This window comes from Lagopus leucura, unplaced genomic scaffold, assembly GCF_019238085.1.
Source record: "Lagopus leucura isolate 7727_CA_CO unplaced genomic scaffold, USGS_WTPT01 Super-Scaffold_100009, whole genome shotgun sequence".
NCBI classification, from domain to species: Eukaryota; Metazoa; Chordata; class Aves; order Galliformes; family Phasianidae; genus Lagopus; species Lagopus leucura.
This window is the reverse complement of record NW_024962266.1, coordinates 17,787,291-17,807,930: the sequence shown is the minus strand read 5'-3', so window position 1 is coordinate 17,807,930 and position 20,640 is coordinate 17,787,291. Positions and strand designations below refer to the sequence as shown.

The following is a 20,640-nucleotide window of genomic DNA, read 5'->3' as shown; positions in this document are numbered from 1 at the left end:
GCACCTTCTCTTTCTGTTAGCTCCAGCTATTGCCCAATCACTGTCTACACAGTCATACACAATAATGCCCCATTACAGTTGGAATGGTTTGTTAAACTTTATAGCACTTAGAAATGCTCTTGAGGCACCAAAAATGTTTTGATTCAGAATGGAACATATAATACCTGACAAATTTGCAGGTTTGAAACCACTTCCAATAAGAATTAAAAAGGCCCTCTTCACAGCTGAAATAGGGCTATCAATACTTGACTTGTCTGCCCATGTGAAATAGCGGGTTCTTTTCTCTGACGTCGCAATTTAGTTTAAAATAGCTTTGATGATGACAGGGTACACGCGAGTGATAAAACCATAAAGATGACAGTCTAATCTTACAAAGATGACCGATCACTGATAAGAGATTAAGTCACACAACATTTGAAAAACCGGATTATCTGTCTGCCAGGATGGTGCATGTGTGCACCTCCTGCCGAGCCATGCTGAGATGCCAATGACATACAAAGATACTACTTCTTACAAGCTAGAAATGCTTTTCTCAAGCCATTGGGTTGAAAGGAAGACAGTGAGTGAGAAAAAAAGAAGCTCTGATCTTACAGTGAGCTTTTTTTTTTCTGTCCAACATTCATTTTTCAGGCTATTTAGATGTACATCATATAAATAATTTAGAGACACTATAAAAGGATCTAAATTAGCCAATTCTGCCCTATAATTAGCACTCACAGCTATGCTGGCAATGGGTGGGTGATTATTAAACACCTTTTATTATCAGTTTTATGTACTACAATAAAAATGAAAATTATACTTACAAGAATTATTAGGCATGCTGGTCCTATAAAACTCCATATAAAGTTATTCTTTGTGCTGAGCCAACATCTGAAAAGTAAACAGCACAAAACATCTTGAATTGTGTGAGGCTTTTGTGACTATTGCATTCTCATGTATGTTGATTTGAACACAAAAACAGCAACTTACACTTCTGTGGTGCCGTAGTACTTGTATCCCAGTGCAGCGGAGATGCCAACTACCACAGCTGGACTTACATAGCCAAAGACATAGAAATTCTTGTGCAAGAAACCCTTGTTATAGATGACTCCCACAACTATAAGGTAGAGGTGAATGCCTTCAATGCACATCCATGCAAATGCAGCTAGAAGGAAATAATGGAGTAATCCAGCAGTAATTGAACAGACGAGCTAGAAATTCAACCAGAGAAAAGCAAGAGTCACAACTCTATTAATATGTCTCTTAGTATTGCAGCACATGCACAGCAACCTAGCAATATTCAAGCAGCAAAGCAGCACATATGTAAGGCTGATTGACAAGATCTTGGCCTGTACCTACAAGCACACTTGTTCATTAGTTTTTTTCTATAACAACTGCTAAAATAAAAAGATGACATTCAACTTAAAATCAATTCATGTTTTTCCAGAAAAACTGCTTTAACAAATTGACAAGGTTGATCCCATTGCTACACCTGAGAATCACGGTTACATACATAGTTTGCTGATTTAGACGAAGCCTATTTTTATGATTTTGATAGCAATGCAAATAAGCTTTATGAGCAATTATTTCTAAAGGAACTTTTTACAATGAAATGTTCCTAAGATGATATTCCTCAATCAATATTGTAGCGCAGCCTTAGGGATTGCAGTTCATGTTTTTTTCAGGTAATTTTAAATCCTATTCAGCAATTTATGATATAGTTTTTCTTGATAATTTATGCATGATTTAATTTCCTAGAAGTATTCTGAGATGCAAGAACCAACAGTCCTACTTGTACGAAAACTGACATAGATTAGTCAAGACTTCACATTTAGATAGCAAAGGCCCTCCAACCAACAGTGCAATGTCTCAAATTCTACCTTGGGACTGCAGCTTTGACCTGGCTTTTAGGAAAAATTGTCATCACAGAGAGCCAACAATGTTGCTTTAAACACCATTCAAACAGATGTGAAAATGTCAACCACACTTAGACCACATTCAGTTAAAGTGAGAAAGTTTAAATGAAACTCATGGGCTAAACTCAACTTGCATCAGCTCAGATGACAGCTCTATTTCTACAGATAACAGCAAGTCCAGGTGATCGTCTTATAGCTCCTGTTACTTGACCAAGAAGTCAGTATCACTAGGCTACTATATACTGGTAAATATAGTACAAAATACTGGAAGTAAGTGAAGATGGTATCTCGTACTGTATATTTGCTTTACAACACAAACTCAGGACACAAGTGAAAACTACTCACCTTATTATTGTTCATATTAATTCCAATCAGGAAAATAAGTTCCGCCAGGAAAAGACTGCAGCAGAGGTTTTTGTGAATTGTCGTTCTAGTGCTTTGAATTTCACTGAAGAACCAGAATGTAAAAATGCACATGGAGAGGCAAATCAACGAAATAATTATTCCTAGCTGAGTGATTCTTGTAAGAATGTTATAATTTGTAACACCCTGGGGGAAAATTATAATATAATATTAAAAAGAATAGCTTTGTATGTTCTCAAGAAAAAACGCATTCTATAATACAGTTTTTTTCTTATTTTGAAAAAAATATTAACCAAAAATGTTTGCAGAGTAACAGTGCAAATGCGAACTTTGCATAATCTTAAAAGCATTATGGTTTCTTTTTTTGTGGGGGGAGGCAGATATAACTCTAAAGGAAATTAGTAATGAACTGTCTATTTTCTGGTATTTCTTAACAAAACTTTATTAACATCAGTATCTCGTAATATGATTTAAAAAACATATCATTTTAGTGAATGACAAACACAATGGCAGTAGAACATATATTAATATGACATGAACATTTTCTAATATAAAAGGACTTATCACAGCAGTGACTTAGATAAGCAAAATTGAATAAGCGTCTTACTGAATTTACAACATGATCAAAACAAGACTCCGAAATAGCAATCATTTCAAACAAATGCTATTCCAGATACCTAACAGGAATGTTCTCTAAAGAAACACAGGGTATTTTAATATTGGTTGTGAATATTTTTGTATAGGAACATGGTTATATTTGCTGCTTGGTATTCACACAAAGAATCTCTGAAATACCTGACTGCGCATCAGCATAAGGATAGCATTCAGCTAACCAGAAAACGTATTGAATTTTTTTTTTTTTTTCCGCTAAATAAAGGACCAAAGATTATCCTCCTCCCATTCTTCCTTTTCCAAATAACCATATAAGTACCGGCAAAGGTCTTAAATGTGAACTGAAGGCTTAGGATGCTATTTAGCAAGCAGGAAACAGCCTCTATCAGCATGAAATTCACAGTGTGAGAGTACTATCTCAATACAGTATATTCATGCTAATATTCTGCTTACTGTCAGTTCTGATACCGTATAAAGCTGCTTTCTGAGACAGGACACAAGCTCCTGCAGATCCCCATGTGGACTCTGGAAATCTATGGGGCTTCTTAATGTAAGAAGGACAGAAATTGAGTGGTCATTCTCACAATTTTGTTGTAGTTGTGAGCGTCTATGTTTGATAGTCATTAACTTCCTTCCTTTTACTGTTGACGATGCTTTTCTGATAATGCTGTTGCAAACTCTCAGGAGAGCATTTAAAGGAGATTTTTAGATGCCAAAGTTAGACAAATGGGTGACAAAGCTTTGCTGAAGAGAAATTGTGGGCCATATGGTTACTGACCACTAATGAAGGCCAGTTGAATCCCATGGCAGTTTTAAAGTGTGATTTAAAATTAAAAGCAATGCACCAAAAATAAGCACAACAGACTGTGTATTGGGAACAAGATCCTTTGCTGCATCACTGCTCTGCAATACTGCAGAAAGGACACACAGAAATTCAAACACATAGGGGAAGAATTTTGTTCGCCCAGTGCACAATAAATTGTGTGTTCGTTGAATAAAAAAGTAACAACCTAAAGGCAAAAAAGTACATAAATTGCACTGCAATAAAAATATAACAAATGAAGATGAAAGAAAGTATTGAGTAAAACAATAAATTAAAAGGGCACTTACAACAGAGCCACCTGAGGACATCAAAACAGCAAAATGAGTCAGATGATTACATTTGCATGAGATATGAGTGGAATTGGAATGCGTCAGCTCACAGCCTTCTGTAGCCCAGTTGCCATTCATTGTGTCAGCTGAGTAGTTCCAAAACGCACATTTAATATCTTTATCTGCAGTCTGGAACAGAAACAAGATGTTTTACTGATGGCAAAAGGCAGGATATTTCCCATCAAGAGACCTCTCTTGCATTACCCACTGCAATTCATTAAAAATTCCATGTTTCCATTGGAAGGCTGAGAAACAAAAAAGCACATTGGTAAGGCCTATTCCAAGCAATTAAAATGTGGCTTGGAATGGAAGTGCTTTATTCACACAGTTAGCACTTCACCAAACATGCAGGCTAATCAGATTACTGAACCCATTTGGCACTTACCAACGTGTTACAATTTTTACCTACTGGAAACACTGTTATACTATTATACTGCACCTGCTGAACATGGACTAAACCCCAAGGTTACAGTCACATTGCTTGTAGCCCATTTCAAATAAGCAGCTCTAAACCTGAAGCTTATTCTATGCATTTTACAAAGCAGTTTGGGAGAAAGTCAGTGTCATATCACACTTGGTATATCAGGTGTGATGACAGCAATGAATAAGACCATTAATATTACCTGTTACTGATAGTGCATACAAACACTAGTCAAAGATCAGCTCTCCACTGTACTAGATACTTTATAAATATATGCGAATTTACAGAAAGCTGATCTCTATCTCAAATATTACAAGGCAAGTAACAAATTAAAAACCTACATAATCAAGGTTAACACCTCACCCTTGTACCACCTCCTTGCACAGAGTCATTTTCTTGTTTCCCTGCAATGTGTAAGATGATTCTTTACATACAAGTGAAGCCAGCAAAATCTATGTAAAAGTAAAGATCCCAACTACAGAATGATATATTCAGATTTCAGAAATAGCAAAGGTGCTGTGTTATAGGTTCTTCTATTACCTTTTAGGTAATTGTTAAATTTTTGCTTTAGTTTCTTCTTTTTTGCAGTATATATATATATATCTGCAATATATATGATAAACTTTCAAGACAGAATAAAAACCTAAATATAGAACAATCAGGAACCAGTAACATTGCTTCAGACAATTGCATTTTATTCAAACTGCAGCAAAACAAAGATGGCATTGCTGCCCTTACTTTAGTCTTTAGTAGAACTTTCTAGCAGTATCATATTCAGCACTGAAGATGCTACATTTGAGATCATTATTTATTTCTCCGATACAAGTAAACTCACAGTAGCAAACAACAGAATTATGCCTGAATATATCATACACAGCAGATACGGTTACATCACACACAATAATTAGCTACTGTTTTGTTTTGAAGTTAAAAAAATCTTACCTTGGTGTACTTTAATGTAAACGTTATTTTCTCGAGCTCATACAGCATAGGTGGATTTGAGCTAATTGCAACTGCTATAACTGATGAGCTTACTGTCTGTCTCTGCTCAGAACTATCTTTCGAGGAGCGGTTTTTAGGCGATGAAAGCAAAGAACCAATATTGCTATACCGCAGAAAGACAACTGCAACAGTGCCTATCAATCAAACAGACAATATTTAGTAGTTTGAGGTTTTTTATAGAAGAACAAAATTGAAGACATTAAGGAAACAATAAACAATAGACATAATTACTGTTATTGCATAAAATATGCAAAACAGATGGAATATTTGTGGAATACTTATAAAAATGTTTCAGAGACAATGAAATATAGCTTTATTTTAAACAATGTAACCGCCATTAGAATTAAAAATGTGTTCACTTTGGAAATTATAATTAGATGCACGCATACCTATTTTTTTCTAAACTAATATATGCATGCTGCTGTTCCGCATTTGGTTTCACATGTGTTATCAGGTCTCATAAACCAAAACATCTCAGACCTGGTCCTCTCTGAAGCATGTGGCTTGCTTTGACTTCCATTACAGTATATACAGTATAAGGTATTTTGGGATGTAGTGCTGATCAGAAAAGTCACGCTTTTCTTCCCTGTACCACAGTAAACCACACTTTTGCATGCTGACAGGTAGTGGATTAGCTGGAAGATTAAGACTTAAAAGCATTTTTTGGTGTGTTTATTGGTTTAGGTGCATTAATTCTGGAGCTTTTCAACCACATTCATTTAATTTAGTACTGGACTATTGCTAGTTTTAAGACATTTCTATAGCACTCTGAGGTCCAAAGTCAAATTCAGGACCTTGCTGGTTTTTTGTCCTGGGGAACATGCATTCTTGCATTAATGAGCTGCTCTCTAAATAAAAAAGAGGCACTAACTTTTGGAGTGACACAGATCTGGGGGCTGATCCAAAGTTAGAGAGCAGATCTACAGCTTAGAAAGGGATAAAATTCAGGTCTCTGGTATCAATAATCATGTTAAAACTTACTGGTCCTCCCTGTGAGATAGTCATTGTGGAAATAATGGTAGAAAAAGCAATGTTGAGACAAGAACAGGGTAGGTGAGATGGAGATAAAAATGCTTTGACTCTGTAGTTAACAAGACTGCAGCTAAGTCTTAGGATACTGCACACCTGGTTGTTTACTAGTGGTACAGTCTATTCAAGGAGTTTATTAACACCCCTGCTCTTTAATCATTGTCTCCTACCATTGGATTGATACTCCTCCTTCTTCTTCGGAGAGATCTTTACATAGTCTCCTTCTGTGTACACATGTGGGTGAATGTGTTTCATGTGGTGAGAGTCAAAAGCAAAAACCTTGAGTGCTGCAAAAGAAGAAAAATACTGTAAAAATCACTTTATCCATTATGATCTAAGATAATTTACAGCTGGATTAATAAATGTGCTATTGAATAGTACAATTACTGTAAATTTCAAGAATATATCATTGCGCCAAATATTTCAAAAAAAATACAGCATGTTTGCTTAGACTTCTGGATTTTGTTATTTCCATGCATACATTTTGCTTTCACACTTTTTACTCTTTCCATGAGAAATATGGTCTTTTATTTACCTTGCATTAAATTAGGCACTGGAAAGAATAATGTAGGTTACTTTAGGAAGAGCTATTGCTTTATTAAAAATGCATTTCTGAAAGGAACCACAAATCACAATTATAAAGAGCAAAACATAAAATTCTCTACTGAATAGTAAGTTTTTATAAAAGCCAATTTTTGAAATGTATATATTTTATAGTTATCTATCCATACTACCAAATGCACATTGCATAAAATAATGATGTTTTGTCAAGAAGAAAACAAACAAGCATCACCCCTCAGAATGGAAACTGCATTAGAGGACACCGAGCTCTTTACTCAGTTCATTATAGTGCTGAGTTCCCGTCACCCAAGATGGAAATAAAAAAAAAGTCAATCAGGCCTTTTATAGAAAACAGAACTAAACAAAACCAAAAAAATCTAAAACTTGACTGATGGAGGAGTATCACTAAGTTAGACCATCTGCATTGCTTATAGCAATGCTTATATTCAATAGACCAGCTGTCAGAAAATGTTTGTCAGGACATAAGAAATATATTTTTTTTTGTTGCTGGAGTTTTGAAAAGCATACAGTTAGGAACTTTCACTATAAAAAGTGTTGGAGAGAAAGAGATAGTGTTATAGGTCCCAAAATACATGTGTGGGATGTGTATGAGCCTCATAGAAAATATATTCATGCTGAGAAACAATAGCAAACAATTATAGTGTTTGCAGTGTGGAAAAGACCTCACAGAACTACCTATTTTGGAACTAAAGCAAGCCAGAAAATGATCAACATATTTTAATGTAGATATTCCTTTCCATTCTTCTAATTAGCTTCTTTTTGTCACTTTGGTTGACTGGTGTCAACTGATTCCTCTCTCCTCTCCATCTTCATGGACTTAGCTCTGTGGTCACAAGAGAGCTTGTGCCTCCAGACCGGTGGTGGATGAAGAAGGGCTTTACAAGCAGTTCCCAGCAGCATTATGGATCTGCTGGACACCCAGAGGTGTTCTGAATTAAAATATATCTATAAATCTTTTTCTACAGAGCTTATTTCACAGTACAAATGTCTTTCTGTTTCCTTTCTTTCTTTCTTTTTCTTTTTTTATAATCACTTTTGCTAATTTAGTTTCAGAGAGGTGAGTGAATAGAAATCTGGTCAGATCCAGTTTGGGTACACTCCAAAAACCAAGAATACATGAGTGACCATTGCCAAAGGAATCAACAACACTTGATTACATATCTTGAGAAGGTCTTAGCCTGCTTCTTATTCTGTAATAAAAGCAAAGCTCCCATAACCACAGAAAAATGGGTAAGAGCTGGTGTGAAGATGTCAATAGGCAGGGAGAAGGTTGGAGAGCAAAACAGTAGTTGGAACTACTACTCTGAAATTTCTCTTAAAATAGAAATTTTCTGAAACTAAGGCCACACAAGATCTAACTTCCAACCTTTATTCCAATTTTATTTACATTACTTTCACAGAACCAAAAAGCGACACAAAGTTTTAAAAAGCAAATTCAACTTTTGTTACTGTTTCTATGAATATAAGATATATAGAATATTTTTGTGCTTATAAGATAAATCCAGATTCACTACAAAAGTGTGACTATAATGAGAGATTAAAACATAATGTGAAAGGATAGCTTCCCACAGCCTCTCAATTTCTTTTCTGGGCTCAAAGATTCTATCTTTCAAAATTGTGATACTTACACCAAAAGTTGGGTGTTAGTTATAAAATTCATACAAATTAACACCCATGTTGCATATAACATCATTTCTAATCTCTATAATTGTGCTGAAAAACTCCTCAGTGTAATTCACATCCAAGTATACCTTAGATTAATTTTCTATATTCTTACCTACGTCACTTGCATTAGCATCTAGTTGTGTTGTCCTTTTGAAGTTTTGCAACATGAGAAGTGTTGCTTGTTCTGCAGTATGCAGCAACTTAGTGAGGCTCTGTCTTTGGTTATCAACAGGAAGCTCTTCCCAGATGGCGATTTTATCTTTTTGTAAAAAATTGTTCACAGTGTTAACCAAAACCTGTAAATAAAAGGATATTTTAAAGACTCATATACTACTTGTAAAGAGAAAAGCAGAGCTTTAAGGCTCGATCTGCTCACGTTAATGGTTGTGTTACGGAGTGCCTCACTGTCAGGAACTGAGTACTGCATGGTATTGAGCGATGAATAAGATAATGCTTCAACATATGAAATTACATCTACAGGCAAAAGTGGTCCCAGAGTATTCCTATTAATTTCTTGCAGCATCTCCAGGGGTGTTTTTAAACGTCTAATCTGAAAAACACAGGAAGTCACATATTAATGAGAGAAATAAAGTCGTATTTCTGTGAGAGAACATAAACCTGATGCTAATAACTGATTTCTGTGAATTAACAAGAACAGAAGGGCGTAAAAAGAGGCACTATTTAAATCAAGAGTTTAACATACAAAGCAATGAAAAACTAAGAAAAAAAAGTTATGACTGGTATAACATTAACAAGAAAGTATGGTAAAAAAAAAAAATCACCTATCACTACACCCTTATTTATTTATTTAATTACAACTGCCGCTCAGTTTTATTTAGCATAATACTCTAAAGTGGACCAGTAAGTGTGCACAAATAATTCAATGTCAACTGATATGGTAACTAAAAAGAATCTTTTCTGTTAAAATTTATCTAAAGAAGTGGGAGCAAATGGGCAGTTTTTGAGCATTTTGCAATGCTTTTTTTCCAAATGCAGCTTATAAAATATGCAGTTTAGGGGAACTGAATTTATGAGCTACAAAAACATACTTACATAATGCAGTTACTTTAAAAAGTAATATGTTAAGAGAGTGAGATGTACATTAAGATTGCAGTGTCATGGTTGAATAAGAAAAGAATTCATACTCTACAATACTGAAATCTAATAGATACTATCAAGAAAAAGTAAGATCTGTATTCTCTGCTGTTGAATAGATTTTGTGGAATTTGTTTTATCTTTGCCCCTGAACAGAAGTAGAACGCAGGTTAAAAAATAGGCTAAAATCTGGTACGGCTACTTATATAAAACAGAGATACTATTTTATTTTTTCTTTAGTATAACTACATATTTTTAAAAAACCTTACAGATACATCCTGGTGTTAGCATTCACCATGTCTTCGCAAGTAAACACTAGAAACATATTAATATAACATACTATGCCATAGATTAAAACAAAAAGCATTTTAAGAAAACAGTCAAGTAAAATCTTTTAATTTAATTCTGGTAACTTGGTCAAATTGCTTAATATAAAATGCAAATGTATATCGTTGGTTTTAATTTATTCATGCTTACGTTTCATTTATCTTTTTAAATCAGACATTATTGTAGTTGTTGACTAATTAATTCATCATTTATTCACTTTTATTTGCATCAGGAAACCTTGGTTTCTGCTGAAAAAATTATAGAGTCCCAAGTCTGACTCCATAAAGTCTGTGTCACTTTACATATTAAGTTTTGAGGAGCAAATATATAAGCATACCAGGATGTTATAACTCTTTTGTGGATGAAGTTCTGCAATGAGCTAGCAGTGTGCCCTGGTGGCCAAGAAGGTCAATGAGATCCTGGGGTGCATTAAAAGGAGTGTGGCCAGCAAATCAAGGTAAGTAATCCTCCTCCCCTTCTACTCTGCCCTGATCAGGCCTCACCTGGAGCACTGTATCCAGTTCTGTGCTCCCTGGGACGAAGAAGACAGGGATCTCCCACAGAGAGTCCAGCAGAGGGTCACAAGGCTGATAAGGGGCCTGGAGCACCTCTCCTACTAGGAAAGGTTGAGCGACCTGGGTCTATTGTTCAGCCTTGAGATAAGAAGACTCAGAGGTGATCTTATTAATGTTCATAAACATCTTAAGTGTGGGAGTCAAAGGGACACGGCCAACCTATTTTCCTCAGTCTGTGGGGACAGGACAGGAGGAAACGGCCATAAACTGGAGCATAGGAAGTTCTGCACCAGCATGTGAAGGAACTTCTTCAAAGTAAGGGTGATGGAACTCTGGAACAGGCTGACCAAGGAGGCTTTGGATTCTCCTTCTCTGGAGAGACCCACCACTATAGCCTGCTGTAGGGGGCCTGCTTTGCAGGGGGATTGGACTTGATCTCTAGAGGTCCGTTCCAATCCCTACAATTCTGTGATTCTGTGATTCCATTTTCCATTTTGTCACTTGTTGGCATTACTTTTGTGAGCTATCTTGCTGCCTTCCACTCTGAGCAAGCAAATAATTGCACATCAGCACATAAAGCAATATATATTGTCAGAAATTGCAGGAAGAGTTGAGTGATTACCACACTTCTCAATTTTTCATGCATCCTGACTTACTTTGCTGGAAACAGAACACATAGATTCCCAGCAAGTTATTACCATGATATAAACATATAACTCAGTTCAAATAATTTGAAATTATTTAAAAGACTTCAGTAAACACGTTTAAGTTCAATTCTATACTTCAAGCATTTGTTGAAAGCTCCTTAAGAAAATTCTACTTGATGTAACAGTTTCAGACAGAAACAATTAAAGGATTTGCAAATTAATCTATAAACCAATGCTACTTACTTCTGCTAAAGTTTTATTAACGTGTTTTGTTACACAGTCTTTGTATAACTCACACTTGGCCTCTGGATTTTCTGTAAATTAAAAAAAAAACAAACAAACAAACAAAAAATCTAATTATGTATTGCAGTTCAGTTGATATCCAATATATATTGTAACAGCTCTTATCTCAGTAGTTCCCCAAACTACTGGCATTCTAAACCCATGCACATGCACCCTAGCCTCAAACTCCAACCTCCAAGGCTTGGCCTTGGCCACAGCTGCTGCTCATACAACACTAAAGCAGCAATGGGCTGGACCTTGAGGTTTGGCTTTGCTTTGGAAGAGAGTTTGGCCCTTTTCTTTGGGACTTCCATCCACAGGAGAAGCTAAAAAACAGCTTGAATTTATACAGAGAAATACAGATTTGATGACTGTAAGGAGACATCCATTACTTCAACTGGGTTTCAACATTGTTCAGTGAAAATACATTTATAAAGGATTCTATTCTCAGGAAATGTAGATGTGAATGCCTTGCCTCTTTTTTATGTCTTGCTGATTAATCTAACTGAAGATAAAGAGGCACTGGTGGGTTTCTCAGAAGATGTAGCTCTATAATAACACATAAACCTTTATAATATCATGTACCTTGGCAGGAAGTGCCATCATTTGGCTTAAACTGCAATTTTCCTGTGGATGGTTGATAACCTTCCTTACAAGAGCAGTTAAACCCTCCATCCACGTTTTCACATTTTGCATGATCTCCACAGGCAACAGTTCCTTCATTGCTGCATTCATCTACATCTGCAAATATTGTGAGAAATTGAATTTTTTATTAAGTATTTACAGACTAACACCTTGCTGCTTTGTTGATAATAGCCCTGCATACTGCAAGCAGTTTCATAATAAAATTTCATGGAAGAAAAAAAAGTGAAAACTAAAAAGGGAAACTAAGTGACAAAACACCTGCCAATTATAATACTTAGGGATTAGAAGGATAAATCATAATTGATCATATTTTCATACCACACATGTTTTACTATATAATACTTCATTGTTCATATTTTAAAACCATGAGCTTAAATGTTAATTCTATCATAACAAAACACTCGGCATGATGCAAATTATCTGAAATCCATTTTCCAGAGATTAGACTAAATAGATTTTCTCAGCCTTAGTAGTCAGTTAGAAAAGAGAAAGAAAACATCCGTCTTTTGTTTTAAGTTATGGCTTTAAAAAAATGCTACCAAAAAATCACTCTATCTATCTCGTTAATCTAAGATTTAAGCTCTGTGCCTTTAAAGTGCTCACTAGGTCTTTTTTTTTTTTTTTTTTTTTTTTTTTTAACCCAAAGGTAGAATGCATGTGCCTAACATGGCTTTTGCCCTCCTAAATAATTTGCTGCTTGGTAGACACATTCAATAAACAGGTGGGGCACTGTCCATGAGCAAACCTGATGAGTTCTGGTATGAGAATCCATGAATTGATCAATTTAGGAGGTCTGTGTGCTGCTGCTGGCTGCTATAGGGATTATTTTGCATTAGTTGGCTGGCTGACAGTAGAGATCAAATAAACTCAATGGACTCACTGGAAAACGTAAAGAAGGAACAGCACCAAATAATTCTCAAGAATGAAGTAATGGACTGTGAAATACTGTGTTAGAAAGGAGAAAAATGTGAGCACTTTTGGGACAGGTATATTTGACAAAGAGTGTTGAAAAATGAAGAAGTGACATATGAACGGATTTAAAGGAGCATAGTGAGAAGAGGCTGAGAACTTAAGGTAAAACTGGAAAGGGGGATAGATGAACTGGAGAGGAAGACAAACTGAGTTAAGAATGAGGATGATGATGAATTTGGGTAAGAAACTGGTGAAAAAAAAAGAACGGATGAGCTGATTATTGGAGGATATAGCTACCGGAATCGATAGGAGGCTTTTGTGCAGTTAGACAGCTTTTAAGAGCAAGCAAACAGAAAGCAGACACGGGAGGCTGGAAATGCACTACAAGTATACACGAACAATTTTTGTGCTCTTCTTTTGATATAAAATTGCTGATGGTTTTCAAAATGGAATAAAACAAAAATGAGCAATAATATCTGTGATACAAAGTTGCTGGAGAATCAGAAATTGAGTAAGAATAGAAAAACACAGTACATGCCTGTGAATGTATCCAGGGACTGAAAAAAGATGTCTGAAAGATGCCTGGCAATCTGCTTTTTAGACATTCTTTACTAATGGCAAAAGAGTCTCTATAATCAGAAGAATGATTTTATTTTATTTTTTTCTAATATGAGGTAACTGTAAACTGTGTTTGAACTTTTAATGGAGTACCTCAAGATTTCCTACATAGACACACTTTTTGTTGTTTTATGCAATTCCCCAGGTCTGTTTTCTGCTTGTAATCATAAAGCTCTCCCTAGCATTCAAGATTTCCTGAGGTCCCACAGTTTGCTTTCACATCCCTGTTTTGCTCACTGAGCACTTGCTTTGCACCTCTAAGGCTGCATTTTGAAGCAGTGGTTCAGATGCTCCCTGCCACTCAAATGCCTGTGCTGCACAAGAGAAGGATCCCACAGCCTCCCCAGCACAACCACCTCTGCCCTCTGGGGAGAGCTATGAAGAAGGCTATGTTTGGGTGAGTGGGAAAAAGCACGAAACTTACACAATGAGGTTAAATTACTATTATGTGCATTAGGGTTTTGGGTTGCTAATGCCCCCAGCTACAAATGTTTCTCTTTAATGAGCTAAGTTTTGTATTATCCACATATCCTGTGGCCTCAGTGCTTGTAATCATGGGGCCAGCTATGTTTTACATTAATGAAAAGTGGGGAAAAAATAGGATACAGTGTTACACATAGGCTTCCGCATAATTAAATGCTGTCATTAAAGATAGAGGCTAAAATTCCTATTCCTGGCATTGAAATAACTTCTAACACCAGGAAATAATAAACCCCTTTTTGAAACAAGTGCCACTCAGTTCCCTGCTCCATGACTCAGTGTGAGGCAGACAAACTTTGAGTGAATTGAAGTGCCAAGGGTGAAAAACACAACAATAACAGTTTGTGTAACAAGAAAACACATCAGCCTTATCCTGAGATTTCTCTGGCCTTGTCAGCTACAAGAAGAAGGACATGCATGTCTTAATGGGAAATTCAGTAAATAACACAATTCCAAAACACCAGCAAATGACAGCAACCTTTGCTAAAACTTAGAATGACTTCTAAATATATAAATATTTGAATACTGTCCAGATTGCCATTGCTAGCTATCCAGTTGCCATGTGATTTAATGTTCCAAGTATTTCAAAATGATTATGATAATTTACTTTCCATGAATCTAGTTTGATAAATCATTTATTTGTCATTATTGGGCATTCATACAAATTACTCATCTTTTTGTAATTATGTCACGTATTAAATGTAATGGAGATTTTAATGAGAAAGCAGGATTATCCAAAATAACAGCAGAAACTCAAGCACGAAAACACATCTCTGGCAACAGGATGGCTATTTAAAGTCTGATAGAGACACCCTGTTGAGTATATGCAAATAGATTTTCTGCAGTTCAGTTGCCCATATGGAATGAGTCCATATCATGCCTAACTAATTTACTGTTTCCCAGAGAAAAAATCTTCTGGATGACAAAATTGAAAGGCAATATGCCTGATTCTTGAAAGGTACTAATCAGCTTCGTATTCCTTTTAAATCAATAAGACTTTCAGGAACAGTCAATTTGTTACAATTGCAGCAATGTTGCTTTTAAGTTCCTGCTTTGAAATACTCTGTTGTAGCTGTAGGTTTTTGTTTCTTTATATTTTGTACTTATGCCTTTTTTTTTTTAAAGAGCATGCAGTTGTTGGATTGCACACAGACAACAGCTTGCCAGTGCTTTCAGCAATTCATTTTCACCTGAGCTTTTGGGGTAGGACCTCAAACCATCCTCCTTGATCTACTAGAAGAGGAGTAGGCAGGAGTGGGCTGCCAAAGCTTGTGTGTGCAGTCTTCACAGACAACATTCCTGAGCAAAGGTTGAAGAATAGCAGCTTTTTAAACAGAAGAGCATTTGCCATAGCTCTGCAAAAAGCCCTGGCCTTTTAGTAAATATTCAAAACAAATCCCAGAGCTGAACTTTGAAGCTTTTATAATAGCTCCAATCAGAAAATGATATCACCAACACCACTTAGGCTAGTGTGAAGAAAGATTTATAACCTTTTATTTTATTTCTGTGCTTTGTCACTCCTCATTTACTGCAGCAGGCAAGGAAATTCCAATTAAATTAAAAGTACTGAGAACAGTTATTATGTTCAGTCTGGCCAATTACTGAATTGTACCTACACTGCTTTGATTCTTCACCAGTCAGTCAAGACAGCTTGATGTCTACATTATACCTTCTGCTTATTAGTAGCTTGCGAGTGATTGAAAAGTCCATTTGCAAAGGACTAAATGTCCCTCCCCATGTCTCCATACTGTAGAAGGCAGCAGCATACATAAAGTAGGAATGAAAAAGCTTAACAATTGCTCAGGTAAAAGAAAGGTTGGCAATGTGGTATAATGCCATATACCCCACTTTACAACTCTCCTGTAAAGGATGTGATGGAGAAGGGCTACCTTTCCAGTAGCCTCTGAAGAAGCTGACAAAAAGCTGAAGAAACCTAGCAGTGTGTTACTGGAAAAGGCTGAGTGGCACAGATGTCACTTTGATTTTAAAGATGGCCATTTTCACGTTTTTACTTTAGTGACTGGGACAAAAAAAAAAGTAGACCTTAATTGAAGCTTAATGTTCAATAGAATGTGAAATCTAAGGAAAAAAAAAACGCATGGCTTTTACAAAGTAAATAGATTTCTTATTCAGGACAGCAGAAAAATGTCTTCACAAATATCATATATCTCCATTTCCCTTCTCTGTCTTTTTCTTTCCCTCCCTTCCTACTCTCCTTTGTCAGCATATTTTATTGTCATCTGTTCACCAATTCTACCTGATAACATAATGAAATAGTGCTGACAGTGCAAAACCTAACATTCTGGTGAACTGACGTTTCCCCAAGTTCTCTTTTGATTTACTACCTTGAGATTTATAGTTGCTTTGTAGTTGGAAGGTCAATATAATATCTGAAGAAAAGAAGAATGCACATGTATGCATATGCAGGTAGACTCTGAAATGCACTCAGATACTCAGTGGTGTACAAACTTTTACCATTGGGAGCTTCAGACAGGTTTAATGGCATTTATCCATAAACAAATAGGTTGCATTATGTTGCACTCTCCAAAATTCCACTGCTGTATTTTAAGGTCATTGGCACATATATTCTACATCAGGATATAAATATTAAAAAGGAAACTTAAGACTCTACAGATTCTGAAATTATTTGGGTAGGATGAATATTTGGTAGCTTTGCCTTTTGATTTGTATTGAGTAACTTGCACTGTGATCAGAATTGCAACCTGGTGTAAGCTTCAGCTGCAAATAGAACGACCTGGATACACTACCGTCAGCTGCAAGTCATATCTACTCCCTAGCAGGTCCACTGGGTAAAAAATATCTTATTAGAGCTTCCCTGACTGATAAAGTGGAAAATTAATTGTGGCTCAAAAGGTTGTCTTAAGGACTTCCTGCTTGGTAAGGTAATTGATACACTCATTTAATGAGAAAAGGTGCCCACAGGTAATTTTTTTTTCAGTGTGAATTTTAGAAGCTTTCAGCTCCTCCCATATGGACTTTCAAAATAGAAAAAAATGGAAAAGTTAGTTAACTGCTAACTAACCCTTAGTGGAGAATAAAAACAGATTGGCCTGCCCTGTAAAGGGAAGAGGGCAAAAGAAAAAGAAATTAGCAAGCTAGTGGTAAAAAGCAACACAAAAACAGTCAGAGAATTAAAATTTGAAGACAAAAGTTCTGAAGTTGAGGAAATGTTGTAACTGGTAAAAATCAAAGCATGGACCAGAAACCATGAGAATATTTACAGCTCAATGTGCTAACAGTCTCAATCTCAGCTAATTTACAGACAATTCATAGTGGCTGGGTAAAGCAGAGCTCTTTTAGATGGATATGAGCAATGGGCCAGAAATGTTGATTAGATCACTTTCTGGCTTAATATGCAGCCATTCTGCTGTTATTAAGAGCAGTAAGAAGAAAAGTTGTCAGCACTCACAGGCTCACAGGAGACTACCTAGAATGAGACACAGTCAGCATAAAGGTGTAAAGGGCAATAGATTTATTTCTCATTTTCCCATTCCCTGAGGACTGTTGCAACATATAGAGAAAATTACCAGAAAGAAGAGAAATAGTTACAGTTCCTCCATTCAAAGAAAATCCTAAAGGATTGCATAGATGTTCAGAAAAAAAAAAACCAAAAAAAAAACATTTTTCCAGAGAACTTTTCTTCCCCTGTAATCTTGAACACAATCCATTCAACTGCTATAGAAACAGAAGCTGATGGATGGTATGAGAGGTAGGATTACTGATCTTTTTCATTGCTTTTGGCCAGGTTTGAAAAATTACAGAAAATATCCAAACCAGAGACTCTCAACAAAAGATATTTGGAGCACAGTAGGTCATACATGTAGGGAATTGTCTTGGTCAAGTGCAACCTGAATGCAGAATGCTTTGTCACTCTGCTTTGTTTTAAGAATACCACCAACTTGCTCACAGATCAGTCAAACAGTGTCATAAAAGACTGGATTGGGGTTTTCAGTATCTCCTTAATTAGACATCTATTTTCTAAAACTATGACAAGTGGATAAAAAATACTGAACACTGCATAAAGATTGAAATGTTACTGAAAACATTGGCAGCTGCGGTATTATCAGTGAGAAACATTTGCCCAAAAACTAGAATATTAATTTTGTACCAGTCCAAATTGTTGGAATTTTACATTCAGACTCAAACATTCACAAATCTAAATTTATTTTGCTAGTTTTCTATAATTAACAGAAGCAGTAAGAGAAGAGTGACAATGTAAAACTACTTGGATGACATTAATAACTTACCTACACAGGAGGTTCCATCATTAGGTACAAAAGCTTTTTGACCATTGCTGGATTTGAAACCAGGTGCACACATGCAGAAATAACTTCCCACAGTGTTTGTGCAATTGGCATGCTCTCCACAAGGCTGAGTAGCATTTTCACATTCATTATCATCTGTCAAGACACAAATTATGGAGAAATACATTTGCATTTGCAGATTGAAGAAAACAGCCAAGTAAAAACTTAATTTGGCCTTCAGTATTTTATTTGTATAATGTTTGAATGCTGAGCTGGCACTGTTTGTATAGATATCCTATTGCCAAGGATACAATCAGGTGTTCAGCAGCTCTTCTCTGCCCTCATCCTGAGTGAGCTAATAAATGAGAAAACCAATGGGGTATTGAAGCAAATGTCTTGCATATTCAGTTGGAATAAAGGATTGAGTCAAGTGCATGTTCTGCTATAGTTGATTTGATAATGTTTTTGGTACCCATAATGATCCTCACAAATCTACAGGTAGAAAATCACCCTAAGGAAGAAGTAACCCACTGCATTCATTAACATTAAAACAGAATCAATATAGCTAAATTGAATTTTATTTTTCCTAGTTTGTTGAAGACTATCTGTGGTATTTCTCAGCAGTACCAGACAACAAGCTTACAAAGTTTGTCTTACTGACTGAATCATAGAATGCCTTAGGTTAGAAGGGATCTTAAAGATCATCAGACTCCAACACTCCTACTGTGAGCAGGGTTTCCAACCACTAGATGACTGAGCTGTCATTTTTTTCTTAGTTATCCCAAAGATCTTAAACTAATGAGCAAGACTCCTGGCTTGATCTTCCCATCTGCTTATCAGACTGGGAATAATACTCACAACACTAATAGTATCTTTCCAAATAGCCCATTTCTCCCCAAGCACCTCAAAACTCTGAAATAAACAAACAAACAAAACCCAAACAAGAACTGAGTTCTCTACTTTCTACATCCTGAGAAAGTAAAAGAGTTAAAGGCTTCCTGAAGTCTGCTGGGATTTTGTTCCTGTTCTCAAGTAAAAGGTACTCGTAACATGATGAATGACAGGAAAGAATTCTAACAGGGAGAGAAATAACAATTTATTGCAGAAGAAGAACGATTAAGGAGCATGACAGGGAGAAGAAATATGATTTCAGAAAAGATGCCCAAGGATGAATTTCAGAAAGGTGCTTCTGCTTCCCAATGGCCAGTCTTCTCACAAGGTGTTCTCAGAGATAGGATACAGATAAGTGTAGTGTCATGTAAGTTAGGGAAGTAGTAAGATTAACGTACATTAAGAGCTGTAAAGCATTACAGGAATAGATTTTTGCAATATAACTTAGTCTCAAACTCCCAGAGTACCCCTGGCACAGGACGTTTTTCAGAATTGAAGTCTGACATAGTTTTGAATATTATTCAGTTGACTCAGAGATGCAAATATCAATTCAGAATGGCAGCTTTCCTCAGGAGAATTTGGGTCAACAGATTAGATGGATTAAGCTCATTATAACTAAAAGTGAATGTAATTTAATGAGGAATCCAAGTATAAAAGGACACATGTCAACAATATTTATTTTACAGCTTTGGCATTCATGAGAATACAGGAGAGAAGGTATAGGATTTGCATAGAATGCCAAGGTAAATCTAAATTAGTTTAAGTGAAAGTAAGATGGAGGGAAAAGTGCTAAACCAACTTCAGAGAATGTATATGGGAATATCAAAAGTCCAGTTTGGTAAATGGCATTGGGAAGAAATTATACTTACTAAAAAATAACATGCATTGGCTTTGGAAAGTCTGTGGGATAGAAGGAGTGGAAGCTAAATGGAAACACTGATCACTGCAGAACTTTACTCAAAGTAGGGGAACAACAGAGCTGAGGAGATACAAAATACAGGATATATGCAAAATCTCTTTGGGATTTGTTTCCTAGGATCTCAAATATAAGAATCAAAGCCTTCACACTCAGCACTAGCACTTTTCAAGTGTGACAAATTACTTGTAGAAAACACTAAAATGACTGATACAATCATCATCAATATCATATTTACAACTCTGTTTAAATAACTTTACTGGGCTATTGTTGTTTTTCCCAATATTTAGGGTATATGTAAGATTGGTGACTAAATTGACTTAGAA

General features: G+C 35.9%; 1 protein-coding gene across 4 annotated transcripts in view; it reads right to left on the bottom strand.

Annotated features, from left to right (window-relative positions):
• The window catches only part of ADGRL4 (adhesion G protein-coupled receptor L4), a 75,383-nt gene that overhangs the window by 17,406 nt on the left and 37,337 nt on the right, over positions 1-20,640 (bottom strand). For 3 of the 4 annotated variants that reach the window (XM_042873431.1, XM_042873432.1, XM_042873433.1), the window contains 11 exons: positions 18,511-18,663; positions 12,173-12,328; positions 11,549-11,619; positions 9,098-9,271; positions 8,834-9,017; positions 6,645-6,761; positions 5,386-5,579; positions 3,981-4,151; positions 2,241-2,444; positions 970-1,190; positions 804-870 (listed from right to left, as the gene is read on the bottom strand). In XM_042873431.1, coding sequence (XP_042729365.1) covers positions 804-870; positions 970-1,190; positions 2,241-2,444; positions 3,981-4,151; positions 5,386-5,579; positions 6,645-6,761; positions 8,834-9,017; positions 9,098-9,271; positions 11,549-11,619; positions 12,173-12,328; positions 18,511-18,663 — 1,712 coding nt within the window. The remainder of the gene's footprint in view (positions 1-803; positions 871-969; positions 1,191-2,240; positions 2,445-3,980; positions 4,152-5,385; positions 5,580-6,644; positions 6,762-8,833; positions 9,018-9,097; positions 9,272-11,548; positions 11,620-12,172; positions 12,329-18,510; positions 18,664-20,640) is intronic. The other variant, XM_042873434.1, reaches the window with a different exon arrangement.